Source organism: Podarcis liolepis (genome assembly GCF_965112155.1).
Source record: "Podarcis liolepis genome assembly, chromosome: 16".
NCBI classification, from domain to species: domain Eukaryota; kingdom Metazoa; phylum Chordata; class Lepidosauria; order Squamata; family Lacertidae; genus Podarcis; species Podarcis liolepis.
The window spans coordinates 28519351-28537831 of record NC_139567.1 but is presented as its reverse complement, the minus strand read 5'-3'; the positions used below and the strand labels follow the sequence as shown (position 1 = coordinate 28537831).

At 47.2% G+C, this 18481-nt stretch overlaps 1 protein-coding gene across 1 annotated transcript in view; it reads right to left on the bottom strand.

The window, feature by feature from the left end:
* Positions 1-18061, bottom strand: part of ETS1 (ETS proto-oncogene 1, transcription factor) — a 109288-nt gene extending 91227 nt beyond the window's left edge. The window contains exons 1-3 of the mRNA XM_083479335.1: positions 17959-18061; positions 10650-10732; positions 3000-3144 (exon numbers count right to left, since the gene is read on the bottom strand). Of these exons, the coding sequence (XP_083335461.1) occupies positions 3000-3144; positions 10650-10721 (217 nt within the window). The 5' untranslated portion in view covers positions 10722-10732; positions 17959-18061. The remainder of the gene's footprint in view (positions 1-2999; positions 3145-10649; positions 10733-17958) is intronic.
* Between the last annotated feature and the right edge of the window lie 420 nt (positions 18062-18481).

The following is an 18481-nucleotide window of genomic DNA, read 5'->3' as shown; positions in this document are numbered from 1 at the left end:
CACTCAGTCACAGCCACGGTTTTGGTTTTTTTTGTTTCCCTTTGATTGGTTTGTACATCCCATTGAGTTTCTGAAGTTGCATTTTCAAAAAGAAAGGAACAAATATTTAAGAACAAATGGACCCCCAACAAGAAAAGTTGCAACCTGCAAAAGCTTTGCAGCATGAAAAGGGCGGGTGGATGAATGCAGAGGAAGTGGTGGTGGCACAGTGATGACGAGAGGAGGCTTTTGACAGTCAACAACAGTCGTTGCATAGAGGAAGCCGCGGGAGAAACCCCTGCACTTGTTGCAACATTTTACCTTAAGAAACAGAAGGGTGTTGGAAGAAGAGCATCTGCTGGGTCATAAGAACATAAGATGAACAATCTGGATCAGGCCAAAGGGGGGGGCTACCTAGTCCAGCATCCTGTTCTCGCAGTGGCCAACCAGATGCCCCAATAGGAAACACACAGGCAGGATTTGAAGACAAGAGCCCTCTCCCCTCCTGTGGTTTCCCGGAGTTGGAATTCAGAAGCATCACTGCCTCTGACCTTAGAGCAGAACACAGCCATCCTGTAGCCATCAATAGCCTTCTCCTCCTCCATGAATTTCTCTAATCCTCTTTTAAAGCTATCTAGGTTGGGGACCATCACTGCCTCCGGAGGGAGCAAGTTCCACCATTTAACTATACACTGTGTGAAGAAGGACTTTCTTTTAATTGTCCCAAATCTTCCAGCAGTCAGCTTCGTTGGAAGTCCACGACTTCTTGCATTATGAGAGAGGGAGAAAAGCTTTTCTCTGTCCACATTCGGCACGCCATGCATAATTTTACAGACCTTTATCATGTCTCCTCTTATTCACTTTTTCACTAAATGTTGTTGTTGTTGTTTAGTCGTTTAGTTGTGCCCGACTCTTCGTGACCCCATAGACCAGAGCACGCCAGGCACTCCTGTCTTTCACTGCCTCCCGCAGTTTGGTCAAACTCATGCTGGTAGCTTCGAGAACATTATCCAACCATCTCGTCCTCTGCCGTCCCCTTCTCCTTGTGCCCTCCATCTTTCCCAACATCAGGGTCTTTTCCAGGGAGTCTTCTCTTCTCATGAGGTGGCCAAAGTATTGGAGCCTCAGCTTCAGGATCTGTCCTTCCAGTGAGCACTCAGGGCTGATTTCCTTAAGAATGGGTAGGTTCACTAAACTAAAATAATAATAAACTAAACTAAAATAATAATAATCCCAAATGCTTCAATCTTTCATCAAAGGGAAGTCACTCCATGCCCTTGATCCTTTTGGTCCTCCTTTTCTGAACCTTTTCCAAGTCCACAATCTCCTTTTTGAGGTGAGGCAGCCAGCACTGTACACAGGATCAGGCAGGCCCTGGTTCCACCTAGTCCAGCTGAGCTTGGCCAAAGCAGGGCACTCTCAACATTTGGTGGACTTAAGCTGCTATAGCTAGGGATGATGGGAGTTGTAGTCAACAACAGCACAGGGCGAGGGGAGCTGCACAGCACATTGGCTGTTCCTGACTTGCCAGAAAGCGGCCCACGAAGGTGGAAGCAGCAGCAGCCTGCTTCCCTAGTTAATTGTCCTCAGCATTCAGGACCGTTTAGGAACCTGCTTTACACTGAGCTAGACCACTGGTCCATTCTAGCTCAATACTCTTGACACTGACAGGCAGAAGCTCTCCAGGCTTTCAGGTAGGGCACATTCCCAACCCTACCTGAAGATGGGGGGCTTGAACCTGAGGCCTTCTGCATGCAAAGCAGGTGTTCTGCCAGTGAGCTAATTCCCTTCCCTGATGCAACAGCCCTCAGGAGAACATGGAGTTTCCTTCTGCCTCACCATCACAAGCAGGAGGCATCGCCAGGCTCCTCCTCATGGGTGCATGCAGTGGCGTAGCGTGGGGGGTGCAGGGGGGCGGGCTGCACCGGGCACAACATCTGGGGGTTAGGGTTAGGGGGCGCAAATCCACGGGTTAGGGGGTGCAAATCCATGGGTTAGGGGGCGCAAATTACTTGCCTTGCCCCGGGTGCTGACAACCCACGCTACGCCACTGGGTGCATGAGTTCCATCCCTTGTAAAATCAACCCCGCACATGCCGGCAGCCATGGTTATTCTTAGCATCATGTAATTATTTAGACCCCACCTTTTTCCCTTATAGGGACTCTAGGCAGCTTACAAATACAAATAAGAAGAGCTAAAAATATAGTATTTTTTAAAAACCTAAACACTGATAAGAGTTAAAACTCTCGCACTCCCATTAAAATCACACAGATGATTACAATAAAAGCAACACAGCCAGGACCACATTGCGAGTCTTTGAATTCTAAAGCTGATAAATAAATTCAGCAAGTCGTCATCACTTTGAGCATTTGATGCAAAGTCTTTTTGTAATGCTTACAACAATCCTATGAGGGAGGCCAGTTCTAGGATTATTACCTACAAGTTCACCTTACCCCATATGTACCCACTTGACCGCATTGGCGGAACTGGAACTGTTACATGTGCCACATAACACCTGCAAGAATTCATTAGTGGCACAACCTGCACCTTGGAACTCCCTGCCTCTTGAAAGCAGGCAGGAACCTTTGCTGTACCCTTTTCGGCACCTGCCAAAAAACACACTCTTGTTTCGTCAAGCCTGTCCGGGTGCCTAGAAAGTTGGGGGGCGGGTTTCATCTATTAACTTTCTGAAAGTCTTAAATTGCTGTTACTCTTTCCCTATTGATTATTTTATTGTTTCACATTTTTTTTGGTAAACCTTTCTTTTTTAAAAACAAACAAACAAGCAATGTGTCAATTTCACGAAAAGGATAAATGAATATTCCCATTTTGCAGACAGCTAGGATAGATAACTGAGGCTGAACGGGAGAGACCACGTGACGGGGTCAAGAACCGAAGCCGGGCTTCCAGAATCAATATTCCCTCTACACAGTGCGACATGATGGCGGGGGGGGGGGGGGGAGAGATTCTGCGGTGGGGAAATAGGAAAATGCCTTTGCCAGAACCAAGAGGAGACCTACCTGTGCTGTGATATTCAAGCCCTGTGGGCACTTCCTGGATGGCAGCTTCGTCCCAGAGTGGGTAGAATGCCCTCTGCTGGTAGCAGGTGGACTGGAACCCACAGGTCGCCCACGGGTCTTCGTAAGGGTTGACATCTCCCTGCCTCTGTGGGAAAGAGAAGCACACCTGGCTGAGCAAAGGTTTCCAGAGGAATGACGCCGAAGGCAGTCACCTCAAAGTGTGCAAGCTGGGAAGCGTGCAGAGGACCACGATGATCAAGGGTCCAAGCTTTGTGAGGACCAGTTGAGAGAGTTAGGGGTGTTAAGCCAGGAAAAGTGGAGTCCAAGAGGAGATACGAGAGCCATCTTTTCAAATATCTGAAGGGCGCCCACATGGAGCAAGCTTGTTTTCTGCTGCTCCAGAAGGTAGGATCCGAACCAAGGGACTCAAATTACAAGAAAGGAGACCCTGACTGGACATTAGGAAGAACTTTCTGGCAGTCAGGGTTGTTTGACAGTGGAACGGACTCCCTCAAAAGGTGGTGGACTCTGATTCATTGGAGGATTTGAAGCAGAGGTTAGATGACCACCTGTCAGCGATGCTTTAGTTGTGATTTCTGCATTGCAAGGGATTGGATGAGAAGAACATTGGGGTCCCTTCCAACTCTACCATGCTATGGTTCTTTGAGCCTGGATACAGTGGTACCTCGGGTTACAGACACTTCAGGTTACAGACGCTTCAGGTTACAGACTCCGCTAACCCAGAAATAGTACTTCGGGTTAAGAACTTTGCTTCAGGTTGAGAACAGAAATTGTGCTCCGGCGGCTTAGTGGCAGCAGGAGGCCCCATTAGCTAAAGTGGTACCTCAGGTTAAGAACAGTTTCAGGTTAAGAGCGGACCTCCAGAACGAATTAAGTTCTTAACCCGAGATACCACTGTAGCTTTGTTTGTTAGAGCATGCTGCTGATAGCACCAAGGTTGCAGGTTCGATCCTTGTATGGGACAGCTGCCTATTTCTGCATTGCAGAAACTGTCCCATTCTACAGTTCTGTGATTCTTTGAAAGTGACTGGAGCCTTGGCAAATGTTTCTACAAAGTGCACCCTGGTCCACAGGTACATTTGATGGGTGTTTGGTGCACTCAGTGCATCCAACTCCAGAGCAGGGATAGGGAGCCCCTAGGGCTGAATAGGGCACATGTGGTTCTCCAGCTTTTTCTGTGCAGCATTTGGGATTCTCCCTTAGCTATCCCTTCACCCAGGTCAATCCAGGTCCTCCTTGACTGCTCTTATCCAGCTGGACTGGACCCCTGAACTGGAAAGATGCTCCATCTGGAGATGGGGAGAACCGGGGGTGCACAAACCTCCTATCTGGACTGTACAATGGGAAAACCCACTACTGAATGTGGCTCCTAGGAGGTTCCACACCAAGAAAGGACAACACACAAACCCCAGCTCTTTGCAGTGTTTGTGTGATTCTCCCTCTCTTTCCCACACAAGTCAAGAGAGGCAGAAAGGGCTGAACATGCTGCAAATCATTAGATTCTGAAAAGAAAACAGTTTCAACATAAATGTTGGCAATGCTGCCACGGGGCCTTTTCAGTGGTGGCTCCCTGATTGCGGAATCACCTCCCCAGTGAGGTGCGCCTTTCTCCTTCCTTCCTTATTAACTTTCAGGGTGAATTTGAAAACATCCCTGTTTACATTTGGTGGCTGAGGAAAGACCATTCCCAGCAACCTTGAGATCACTGGTCGGAAGAATATTTTTAATCAGAATTGCTTTAGAATGTTTTTCAATTGAAACTGTGCAAAGTGAAACTTGAGATGTTTGTAACTAAAATTGTTTTTAGAATGCTTTGCCATGCTTTTGTTTTGAAGTTGGGCGTGCGTTTGCTGTCTGGGGCTCCTTTGGGAGGAAGGGAGAAATATAAATTCAATGAATAAAAACAGTCAAACGTTATTCTATGAGCAGATAAAAACATATACTCAGTAATAACAAGGTCAAGTCTCACGGGTCAGAGAACGCCTGGGCAAAAAGAGATGTCTTTAGAAGACATTAGAAACATGCCCTGACTCCGGTGGTGCGATCGGGGCAGGGCTTTAGGGCAGATATCCAGGGGCCACTCCACTCAGCAGAATGAGCTGGAGGAGCCCCCAAAGTACAGTGGGGAGGGGTCCGGCTTCCTACAGGATGAAGAAAGGGAAGTGATGCACATGTGGTTGAGTTAGTCCTACTCAGAATAAACCCTGCGAAATCAATGGACACAACTCCATTGTCACCATTGTCCTTCCTTGGAGGTTTTTAAGCAGAGGTTGGATGGCCGTATGTCAGGGATGCTTTAGCTGAGATTCCTGCATTGTAGGGGGATTGGACTAGCTGTTCCTTGGGGGTCCCTTGCAATGCTATGATTCTGTAAAGCAGGGGTTTTTTTGGGGGGGTGTCTGCAGATGTCCAGATGTTGCATGACTCCCAGTATAACCAATGGGTGATGCAGTCCAACAACATCTGGAGTGCCACAGATTCCACATCCCTGACTTGAAAAGATGGGGCCATGTAAGAACTATTATAGCCTTATCAAACTATTGGGTCCATCTAGCTCAGTACTGTCTACACTGACTGGCAGCATCTCTCCTGGATTTTCAGCAAGGGAGACCTTACCAGGGATCGAACCTGCACTCTTCTGCATGCAAAGCTATGGCCTACTTTTCTGCATGCAAAGCTATGGTCTTTCCCCTAAATCCAGCATCTGAAACTGCCCCATTGCCCGCATCTCTGTTTGGGCATCTCTTCCTTCCAATACTCTGGAAGCAACCCAACATTAACGCTCTGGCCCGACTCTTACAGCCTGTTTCAAAACGGAGGGCGGCTTTCTGCAGCCCTTGCTGCCCCACCCATATCCTTCCACCAGCACAGCGGCGGCACTGTCACACGTCCCTGTCCCCAAGGGAGCTGGGGGAGGCTCAGCAATAGGAAGCGACAGGAAGGCAGGAATAATTTTAGACAAACAACGCCAGGAACTCTGTTTCTTTTTTAAAGTAAAAGAAAATGGACAAGAAAACTCCCTGGAAGTTGCTGCCACACGAGACTGCCCTTTGGAACAGATCTTAGGTCACAAAGAGAAGCTGCTTTTTTGGGGGGGAGGGGTGGCTTAACTGGTGAAGGAGCAACCTTTGAGCCCAGGCTTGGAATTGGCCATTTGCTGCATCTACCTTGAGTAGGACCGTAGCTCAGTGATGGAGAACTTGCCTTGCATACAGAAGGTTCCAGGTTCAATCCCTGGTGTCTCCAGGTAGGGCAGGCAGAGAAATTTGCTTGAAACCCTGGAGAACCACTGGCTTCCACAGTGGGGACATTGGTTTCTGGGCGGAGTTGATCACAGCGCTCGCAGGCCAGTGTTTCCCAGTTGTCAGTGTTTATCCCTGACCACTGGTCCTGTTAGCTAGGGATGATGGGAATTGTAGTCCCAAACATCTGGAGGGATGGAGTTTGCCTATGCCTGGGGTAGATCTCAGGTCAAGTGCGGGGAGGCAGCCAGGGCTGCGACAGAGACGCCTGGGTACAATCCCACCATCACACTCCCCCACTTCCATGCATTGATTTGCATTGGCCAAAATCTTCTAATATTCTTTGGCTCCGTATGTATACTCATGGCTATACGTTTCAGGAAAGAGTACATGCGAGCCATGTCTCTGAGCGCTTTATGGGCCCAGAATGCCAAGCAGGATTAATCCAGAAACTGACTAATGCTTCTGGAGAGGATTCCCACGCAGGCTCAGCTTCCACCGATATCAGAAGTTATTAGGATCAAGCCCTGCAAGGGCGACATGCGAAATTCTGACTCCGTCAGAGCAACCACAACATTCCCCAGGCTCAGAAATAACACTGACTGTCTACAGCTCACCACGGAGTCAGAATCCTCAAGCAACAAAACTGCCAAAGCTGGCCTGGGAAGAATTCCACCGTGGAGCATGGCTACCAGTAACTGGATGCCATCACAAACGTCAAGATGATCCAGGAGGGTCAACGCAAGCAAACCGGGGAGATTGACGGACATGTGCGTTGTTGGGAACCCTTCGGCCAAGTTGCCCTTAGTAGCCCCAAGTGCACAAGAGGCAACTTTGAGGCACTCAGGGGAGGGAGATGGGCACTGCAGGGTTGCCTCCAGCACTCGCCCTACTCAGAGTAGAATTACAGAAGTGTAGGGCTGGAAGGGACCATGAGGATCATCTAGTAGTTCAACCCCCTGCAATGCAGGAACGTGCAGCTGCCCCATATGGGGATCGAACCTGCAACCTTGGCGTTATCAGCCCTAGCCAACTGAGCTATATGGTACTGTATGAGCTGCAGTGCTTCCCCTCCCCTAGAAAAACAGGCGCCAATACTCACCATGAAGTTGTTGCACTACCCTTGAGCACCCCCTTAAAAAGAGCATTGGCTATATGAGTTATATGAGGCATCATTTAGCCCTTGTAATGCAGGTATCACTGCTTAAGAATCCCTGACAGACAACTCCCTGGGGTGGGGGGTGATTATTGTTTTGTATGTTACTACGCTACGTGTTTTTGTATTTTTATATTGTAAACTGACCTGTGATCCTCAGTTGAAGGGCAGTATATAGGTTCATTTATTTCAATGGGTCTACTCTAAGTAGAACTTAATTGGATGGGTATACTCCTATGTTAGGGACGCGGGTGGCACTGTGGGTTAAACCACAGAGCCTAGGGCTTGACGATCAGAAGGTCAGCAGTTCGAATCCCTGTGACGGGGTGAGCTCCCGTTGCTCGGTCCCTGCTCCTGCTAACCTAGCAGTTCGAAAGCACATCACAGTGCAAGTAGATAAGTAGGTACCGCTCTGGCGGGAAGGTAAACAGTGTTTCCGTGCGCTGCTCTGGTTCGCCAGAAGTGGCTTAGTCGTGCTGGCCACATGACCTGGAAGCTATACGCCGGCTCCCTTGGCCGATAAAGCGAGATGAGCACCGCAACCCCAGAGTCGGCCACGACTGGACCTAATAGTCAGGGGTCCCTTTACCTTTACCTTTACTCCCATGTTGCAGAAGGTTTGTGGGGTTGTTTTTTTGCACCCATTGCCTGGCTACAGAAATTCAGAGAAGTGCAAATCTCAAAGGAGGACTGGATTTCGACGCACAGATTGTGTCAGAAAACGACAATGAGGCAACCCTATGGTGTGTGTGCAAAAACCATCAACCACAGCCCTTAAAAAACACCACAATGTATTTCCCCCTCCCCACTGCTAACCCCAGAAGCAAGCAGGACAATGACACCACTGGCTTAAACAAGCAGGTCTTTCAGAAATAATATGGCACACATGGGTGTAGCCAAGGGGAGGCAGCTGCCCCCCTAGATCAATAAAATTAAATAAAGATACATAGCAAACTGAGGTTATGCCCCCTCTAACAAAAGGCCTATCCTGTCCCGTCCCCCGCAACAAAAATCCTGGCTACAATTCCTGTTTGCCATCTATGGAAAGAAAAGGTGTAACAAGGAAACAGCTTGTGGGGGGTGATAATGGGGGAGGCCAGTTGCCTAGATGGGGCCAGACCTTGGGACAGCTGAGTTCAGGGGAAGGAAACTCTTTTTCCTGTTATCCCAAAATAATAGCAGGCTCAGCAGACCTTCTGCCAATGATGTGTTCTGCATTCTCTCCCGGCTTCTGAGGCTCTTCTGCCTCACACGAGAAACACCTCAATAACAAACAGGACCTTATTTTCTTTGAGTGCCATCTCTCAGTGAGACGCAGTTCTAGGCTCTGCAAAGCCCCCCGGGGCATGCAGGAATCTACCAGGACCCTTCTTTCGAAGTGCGTATTTAGACTCAGGGCTGTATCTAGTGTTCTCTGTCCACTAGCTCAGGGGCTGTTGAGCCAGCAGACAAGTGAGGTTTTAACATGTTCTGCAACGTGGAAATCTGGTGTGACCATTGTGCTAGCGTGAAATTGTGCTACAAATTGTGCAATCTATCGTGCGACGAGGTTACCAGCAAACTGCTCGTCCATCCTCTTGCACAACTGGTGCAAAACATTTCACCGGCAGAAGGAGGAGCCCACTAAGGCAGCCTTTCTCAACCTGTGGGTCCCCAGATGTTGTTGAACTACAACTCCCATCTCCCCTAGCTAGCAAGGCCAGAGCTCAGGGATGATGGGAGTTGTAGTCCAACAACATCTGGGGACCCACAGGTTGAGAACCGCTGCACTAAGGGCCTTTAACAGGCATAGGCAAACTTTGCCCTCCAGATGTTTTGGGACTACAATTCCCACCATCCCTGACCACTGGTCCTGCTAGCTAGGGATCATGGGAGTTGTAGGCCAAAAACATCTGGAGAGCCGAGTTTGCCTATGCCTGGCCTTTAACCTTGGGTGCAATCCCATGTAAATTGGCAGAGACAACATTTGTACAAATTTGTCCCCTCTCCTGCACTCTTTGTTTCATGAACCATTTCCTCTTCCTTGGCAATGGCCACTTGATTGCTAACTCTTGAACTGCAAAGGTGGTGTTTGTGGAAAAAGCCAACGCCAGGTCTGGGGGCACATTGATGGGTCGATCTCTAGGGTACATGACAGAGCCTGGAGGTGATGTCCAGTGGCTGGGGGCAGATTGGGAGTGAAGCCCAATGCTTTTGCACATGTCTGGGGACAGACCCCAGCACAAAAGCACTCTGTGCATTGAAGACACCCTTTTCTGAGAGGAGGCAGAAAGGCTTTCCCTTTATTGGCAGCTGGCCCCAAAGCAAAGGAATCAGAAAACCAGCCCCCCACCCTGGTTGACTGGCAGCTCCCAGTGTGAGGGTCACACCCTGCAGAGATCTCATGCTCCTCAGAATTGCTCCTTGACGGAGGCTGCTCACATCTTCAGATGTGAGTCACCGGTCTGAGCAGGCTGTGCTCGCAATGGAAGGCAGCAGGGAATGTGAAACTCACAGCACCCCTTGCCTTTCACATGAATCAAGACTGACACCCCGAGATCCTTCCTGCCTGAGCACCAATAAAAAGGGGGGGATACCCTGAATGCCTATCCCCACACCAAGGCATGTGTGAAGTGGACTATCAGGTGCTGAGATATCAAGGGGTGGAATGCACGCATGAACCAAGCCCAACTTTCAAGTCCATTTCTTTAAGTTCACTTAGAAAACCAGGAAGTTTGACTTATCGAAGGATGCTTTGCATTCCGCCTTGCATCTTGTTTCATAGAATTGTTGGGTTGAAAGGGATCCAGAGGGTCATCCAGTCCAACCCCTTGCAATGCAGATTCGGAAAGTACAGATTATGTAGGATTGCCTTCAAATACACACTGAATCCAATTTTTCTCCCATCTCCAGCCTGTACAGAAGTCTGCTTACTCTGAAGTCTGAGTGAACTCAGTGGAACTTATTTATAGGATCACAGAATTGCAGATTTGGACGGGATCTTGAGGATCATTCTAGTCCAACCCACCGCAATGCAGGAATATGCAGCTGTCCCATGCAGGGATTGAACCTGCAACTTTGGCGTTATCAGCGCCATGCTCTAACCACCCAAGCAAGCACTCACAGAATTGAATCTTCTGTTTATTCTGAATGTTTAAACTCAGTTGATTTGAACCCTGGCTGAGATCAGTTCATTCCCTGCCTTGTGTTGCCTCCCCACCCAAATATTGTGCCCAGCAGAGCCTTCCTTACCATCACAGCAGGGCGGGCCAGAGGATAGGGGGCTGGGCTTCCAATAGTCGTATCCATATAGTAACTCATCATCTTTGAAGCACCTGCAGAAATGGGAAAGGACCTGTTAAAACGAATTCCCAAGAGATGGACATGATGCAGAAGGTGGATTCTCTTGTCTGCGTTGCCTTTAGGCTGTAGCCAATGTTCTCTGTCTGCTGGTCCAAAGACCCTTACGTAGAGTGGGCGGTTGGGTTGTAATGTTGTGCAACAGAAGAACTGAGCACAACAGTCTGTTGTGCAACAAAATTACCAGCAACCTGTTTATGCATTCTCTTGCGCAACAACATCCCACTAGTGCAAAACCTTTCACCAGCAGAACAAGGATTCCACTTCATGACTTTAACTTAGCGCTAAATTAGAGACAACCCTCTGTTCATTGGACTCAGGCTTCTGAAAAGATGAGGTTGCTGGTACTATTATTATTTAATTGCTTTTTACAGACCGTCTCAAATCAACTTACAAAATATTAGAATGCATAGCAACTGAAGCATTTAAAATTCCTAACGTGGAGTAAAATATAAAAACAATAAAAGTGTACATCAACAATAATAAAATGAATCTGATTCTACTAAAAGCTGAACTCCAAACCAGGCCATACTACATTATGATTAAATGGATATCCAAACACCTGAAGGTTTTGTCCTGGGAGATAATGTTGGCGATGTTGAGCCCAGGTAAGTTTCCCTGGAAAGAGTGTTCTGTAATTGGGGAGCTACCACTAAAAAGGCCCTTTCTTTCATTGTCACCCTTCATAGCTCCCTCACTGGAGACACACAGACAATGGCTTCTGGTGACACATGTAGGGTTCAGGTAAGTTCGTAAGGAAAGAGGTTTGGGGGCCCCAAGCTGCAGAATCAAGATGGCGGACTGAACCTTTAAAAACTTCCCTGGTTTCTTAGAATACTAAACAATCCAGGGAATGAGTCTGCTATTATATTCCTCCCCTTCTCTCAATGGCAGAAGTTTGAGTGCAGTGTCAACTTGATATTTTGTGAACATACAAAACACGGTCATTTTTCATCATTTCAAAGCCCCATCCCCAGCAGTATTTGAGACTCTTAGCTCTGAAGGAAACTGGGGAGTTCTTTAAAGCTCAAAGGCAAAGCAGATTTCAATTTATTAGGATGATGGGGGCAGCTCAAAAAAGAAAACAAATCCTTATGGTTGATTGTGACATGAAACAGCTGGCAAGAAAGGCAGAAACTGGTAGTTTCATTTCTTTCTCTTAAGGGCTAGAAATATCTCACTTTAAGCATCTTGGACTCCTCTCACTGATGGATGGATATTCCTGAGATTATACAAGCAATAAAGAGAGCAGTGAGACATGCGATAGTATAGAACCAATACATATGAAAGTATGCAGAGCTCTGGCAAAATGTGCACCATCTACGTAAGTAACAAATATTTCAATTACGAAAGAAGAACACACAAACAAAATATCCCAGTGCTAAGCCATGGTCATTGAAAGCCCACTTTAACTCAGTTATAAGGAAGGCTGAAGTTGACTGCTTGGATGAACCAGAAGGAAGAAGATCCAGCGCTGAGGTCAATCCAACCACCAGGGAAGGTCTCTCTCTGGTCCTCGCTGTTCTTTAGTGGTTTGGGGTGAATTCCAGGCTATGATAGTCTGACAGGGAGAGTGGTGATGTGTCTGAACTACAACTCCCATGATCCCTGACCAGTAGCCGCATGGGCTAGGGCTGATGGGAGTTGAAGTCCAACAACATCTGGAAGGCTACATGTTCTCCATCCCGGATTTAACATCTTTGCCCTCCCCCGAAACACAGGGAACAGTTGAGTTCAATGAGACTGCAGCCCAGATAGGTTTTTGGATTTACATCCGAACCAACATGCCCAGGATTGTATTCAACTGACTTTTATTCAGGGTAGACCCACAGAAATTAATGGTCATGACTAACTCCAGTCTATTAATTTAAATAGGTCTACTCTGAGTAAGTTTGTTGAGTACAATTCTTAATTACTTGGAGCTTTATAGAAAACATTTGGATGGTCTGAAGCTTTAATACTGAATCCTGTCTATCAGTAGAGCTCCCATATTTGCATGGTGGGCTAAATGTGGGCAGCTCCACCAAGACCTTCTTGGTCTCTAAACATTTTGCTGACACTGACTATAACTAGTAAGCTTTCTACCATTCTATGATTCAAACTACTTTTGAGACTACAATTCCCAGCATCCCTGACCACTGGTCACTGGAGTTGTAAGCCAAAAACATCTGGAGGGCCGAGGTTGAGGAAGCCTGTACTAGAACAACAAGCCAGCTGCTTTAGCAAAGAATGAGGATTGCTCTGCAGCCGACCTTTGTCAAAACTCTTTGGCCTTTTGGTGTCTCGGTGCAAGTAAACAAATACACAGTTACAATTACAAACGGATAGCCGAGCTGGTGACTGCGCAAAAAGTGAAGTGGAGCATGTGAAGTGAAATCTTTATAAATGAGCTAACGTGATCACCCACATCCCTGGGATTTAGACAAGCTAATCAGATATAGTGGTAGTAATAATCCTAATATAGTATAGAACAAAGTTGTACTCAAAACTAATGAACTTAAGTTAGTCGGATCCATTAATTTCAGTGGACCATCTCTGAGCAGGACTAGTGTTGGCTACAACCTGTTATTCTTACTATAGCAGCAGCATTTCACAGTGTTCAAAGTACATTACCTTTTAAACCTCCAAGTAAGGTAGATCAATATTATTATCCCTACATATTATCTCTATGTTGCAGGTGGGAACATGGCTTGTCATGAATTCATTGGGGTGGCCTTAAATGAGCCCATAGAAGTGGCAGGATTTGAATCTGGGACTTTCCAATTATTACATTAGCCTCACAACCAGACAACACAGGTTCCTGCCCTATGGAAGAAGGTAAAGGTAAAGGGACCCCTGACCATTAGGTCCAGTCGTGGCTGACTCTGGGGTTGCGGCGCTCATCTAGCTTTATTGGCCGAGGGAGCTGGCGTTCAGCTTCCGGGTCATGTGATCAGCATGACTAAGCTGCTTCTGGCAAACTAGAGCAGCCCACGGAAATGCCGTTTACCTTCCCGCCGGAGTGGTACCTATTTATCTACTTGCACTTTGATGTGCTTTCGAACTGCTAGGTTGGCAGGAGCAGGGACCGAGCAACGGGAGCTCACCCTGTCACGGGGATTTGAACCGCCAGCCTTCTGATCAGCAAGTCCTAGGCTCTGTGGTTTAACCCACAGCGCCACCCGCATCCCTGCCCTTTGGAATACACAACCCCAAACTGGCATCATTCCATAAGCCCACAGTGGCCAGTTTCCACTCCGCATCTCCAGCAAGCAAGCCATCTATCCTGGCCAGTGAATTTTGGGAGCTACTACAGGTACAGACTCCAGTTGAGCTATACACATGCGAACGAGTCCTGGCTTTCTTCAATTTGGTCTGGGCAGGGGGGGGGGGATGACTTCTGCTTATAAAATCCCATATCCTGCCTTCCTCTGCTCACCATTAGCCTCCGAGAACATGAGAGGCAGGAGCTATGAAGGCCTAATTAGTTTTGGCGAACATCACAATCAACAGCATCGAAGAGGCGGTTGGTAAAACTGACAAGGCAGGAGGTCAAGGCAAGGGCACTTGCGAGGAACCCAACAGATTGCAGGTTGTGGGTGACCATTAAAGCCACAGAGGGCTGCTCCACTTTAGGTCTCAGTCCCAGAGCGCAGCAGCCGTTGATAATTAAAGGAAGATGTGGATGGCTGAAAAGGTGCAATGGATAGCAGGGCTCTCAAGCAATTAAACCTTCTTGGCTTCTTGTTCGTTAATGGCTTGCCATTTACCCAACTAATTAACTCAGCTTAAATGAATCACAGAATCATGAAGTTGGAAGGGACATCCAGGGTCATCTAGTCCAACCCCTTACAATGCAGGAATCGTGAATGCATATCACTCAAATAGGTGCCTAAAACAGGAGTCTAAATGGTCTAAAACAGGAGTCAGCAAACTTTTTCAGCAGGGGGCCGATCCACTGTCCCTCAGACCTTGTGGGGGGCCAGACTATATTTTGGAAAGGGGAAAAAAGAATGAATTCTTATGCCCCACAAATAACCCAGAGATGCATTTTAAATAAAAGCACACATTCTGCTCATGTAAAAACACCAGGCAGGCCCCACAAATAACCCAGAGATGCATTTTAAATAACAGCACACATTCTACTCATGTAAAAACACGCTGATTCCCAGATCGTCCGCGGGCCGGACTGAGAAGGCGATTGGGCCGGATCCGCCCCACCCCCGGCCTTAGTTTGCCTACCCATGGTCTAAAACCCCACCTCTCATCGTTAGGCAAAGGAAGTCCAACTTTAAGATTCTATTTTCCACACCTTCTTACAGTAGCACACCAGAACCAAAGACAGACTCATAGAATTAGACAAGTGCACATCTTGAACCCTCGGCAATTAATTGATTAAAGGTTTAGCTGGTGATTCTACCCATTAATTGGAGTGGGAAAGGGAAGACCTGTTAGGCTGCAGGCAGAAATAAATGAGACGCCAAGGAAGGAGTGCCAGCTTCCCAAAGGGCAACCCCAGCTCAAGCTCTCCAGTTTGCCATGGAAGCATATCCCATGATGATGTCCTCCTGGTGCCCTTCCCTTCCCCAACTCCACACAGCTGGATGCCACGAGGAAGGAAACACCCCAGTGATTGCATCATTTACTATGCAGTTGTATAACATGACTGGGGAGAGAAAAGAGAAGAGCTTTTGTGGGGTGCTGCACTTGGTGTGCTGGACACAACTCAGATTCACATTGTTGTTCCTGGGCCGACTTTCAGCCAGTCACCATCTTTCTGCCTAACCTACCTTGCAGGGTTGTTCTGAGGATAAATTGGAGAAGGCGGCAGCGGGGGGGGGGGGGAGAGATCCCCGCAGGAAAGGGAGCATTTTTTTAAAAAAAGTGACTTGCTGTTTTCAATGACAGCCCCTGTGACCAGCATGGTATCTGCTTCCAGTCTTCGCCTTTGGCAAATTATATATATATAAATTCAAAACTTATTAAATTTTAGATTAAAATTTTCAAACGTTTTCACGATAACCATCCAATCAAACACATTATTTTATACGTTACCTTCCCACCCTTACCTCAAAAGTGTTTTTACTCAGACCTTTTCTCCTGCAGGTTAAGAACTTAATTCATTCTGGAGGTCCATTCTTAACCTGAAACTATTCTTAACCTGAAGCACCACTTTAGCTAATGGGGCCTCCTGCTGCCGTTGTGCTGCCAGAGCATGATTTCTGTTCTCATCCTGAAGCAAAGTTCTTAACCCAAGGTACTATTTCTGGGTGGGTTAGCGGAGTCTGTAACCTGAAGCGTCTGTAACCCGAGGTACCACTGTATTACAAAGTGTTTCTCTATTACAATTATTTTATCATTTTTCTTCTTCTGCGTTTATCTCAAATCCTGCCTTCAGTTTCATTTGACTGTAATTGTTTTTTGTTTGTTTGTTTTTTTAAAGTCCACGAAAGGTCTCCATTCTTTTGCCTTTGGTGTTCATTTCTGAACTTCTTGAATCGAAAATAACTGTGGTCTATATAACATCATTTGCAGACCAGGGGCAATGCATATCTTCAGTCAGGTCAAAGGGGCCAGCCAGGCCCAGAGCCGATGGAGAGGTTAGACCCAGTTATGGCTATGATCCTCATCAGTTTCCTACCTATAATTACCCGCACAAGTCATCTGTCTGCAGACACCTATAAGATGAAAGTGGCAGGCCTTCAGAGGCATTGCTTCTTAAGAGCCATTAAGCAAGGGGAGAGGGATTCCTGCATGATATTCAAAGCCTCCATGGAATTGCTGGCTTTGACAGTATTGCCCAATGCTTTTAAAAGCATGGTAGAATTGCACATTATGTCTCAATTAGGAACTTGTGGTGGGGAAGGTAAGAACTGTTTGCCTGGGCGTAATTTTGTCTCTCTCTTTTTGGACGAATCACATTATCTCATGCTTCCATGTTGTAGGACGAAGCTGTTCTTGTTATTAACTCTCCAGTGGGTACTTTAAAAACAAAGGACAGCTTGATCCTTCAAGCAGTCATGCTGAAATATACATTGCTCGCTCTCTGGTTAGCCAACCCCACAGGGTTGTTGGGAAGGTAAAATGGGGAGGGGGGAAACCACGCGCACTACAGGAACTCATTGGAGAAAAGGGAGACTATAAGCGCAATAAATACATACGTAAACTGGGAATTATTTAGCCTCGAAGACTTTGAGGACTAGTTGTGTACAATGCACCAGGTTAGAAAACAAAATGGAAAACATAAGCTGCAGCTAAAAATTCCCACAATGCTTCCCAGAAATACTGGTCATGCTGGGAGACCGTTCTTCACAATGCACTATTTTCTTCCTGCCGAAATGATGTACTGGTCCATTTCTGACACAGGCAACCGAGGCCGACAGCTTTGCTCTTCTTCATTCAAGTTCCATTTCCCTGCTACTACTCTTGTCAATTGTAAGAGAAGGAGTGGAAATGGGAAGTGGGGGGGGGGAGGGCGTGGAGAGAATGAGGATGCTTCAAAACAGACACAGAATATATCTGCATAAGAATCCTAAAGCATGCCATCCAATGTTGATGATTGATAAGATTAGTGTTAATATTGTATAATGCAGCAATTAAGGATAAGAATAAAAACATCAGGGCTGGAAGGGCAGGAAGTCAAAACGAAAAAATATAAGTGCATGTGAAGTAAATTTGTTAAAACCTTTGAAAGAGCTAATAAAAATTAATATTAAAAAGGTAATATTTTATTATTATCACTACTGCTAATCAATAGGGTTGTATCGAAAGTTCTTCCCTGGGGAGACTCATTGAAACTAATTCATCATATCCATTAACTTCAACGGGTCTACTCTGAGTAGGGACACAAACCATAGCAACTAGCACCCCCAACTCTGGACACCCTGCGGAATATCCGCCTACCGAGCAATGTCAAAGCTTGAAAAATTAGACCCAGCCACTGAGCCCAGAAACAAACTTCTTCCCCCTCTGCTTTATTCGTCACCTGTACAAAGCACCTCTCCACTGCGGGAGTTGGAATGGGTGCCTGACTCCAGATTGCAACGTTCCCTCCCTTGTCTGCAACCCCTTCCCCACGGAGTGCTGGAAGAAAAAGCGAGTCATAGGTCAGAAAGCATCGTGGGCTATCAGTGCTCACAACCTCCAAGGGGGGAGGGAGAGCAAGAAATAGGAAGAAATTACCAAGAAGTAAAGTTTTATACTGGCTTCCTTTGCAACTTGCCTGGGCAGAGAGGAGAGAAAAATGCTGCGCGCGGCTGGAGGAGGTTTTCTTGCTTTCCACGCCTGGCTCAGGACTCTGATCCAACTACCTGGCAGAGTCCTCTTGGCTGGGGCTAAAGAGGATGGAGCTACCACAATGCTCCTAGCAGAGGCGCCTCTTCAAATGGAAAGAGGGGTGTGGCCAGGGGCGCAGCAGGCAAAGGGGCAGCTGGATAAAGCCATCTTTCTCTGCCCCGCCCTCGTCCGCGCACCGCCAGCAGCAGCGCAGCAAGGGAAACCTGGCGCGGTGCCACCGACAAATGCAATTATGCAAGCCAGGAGCCCATCCAAATGAAACTGTCTTTCCGATAGAAGCCATATTGGGCGGCGGGGGGTTGGGGCAGAACAAAATAGCTCATTCGCCTGCCCTTTCCCCCTAGCCCAGGTGGACAGAGTCATGGAAACACAGAACTGTCGAGTTGGAAAGTATCCCAGGGTCATCTAGTCCAACCCCTCAATGCAGGGTCCCTCCTCTATTCTGAGTT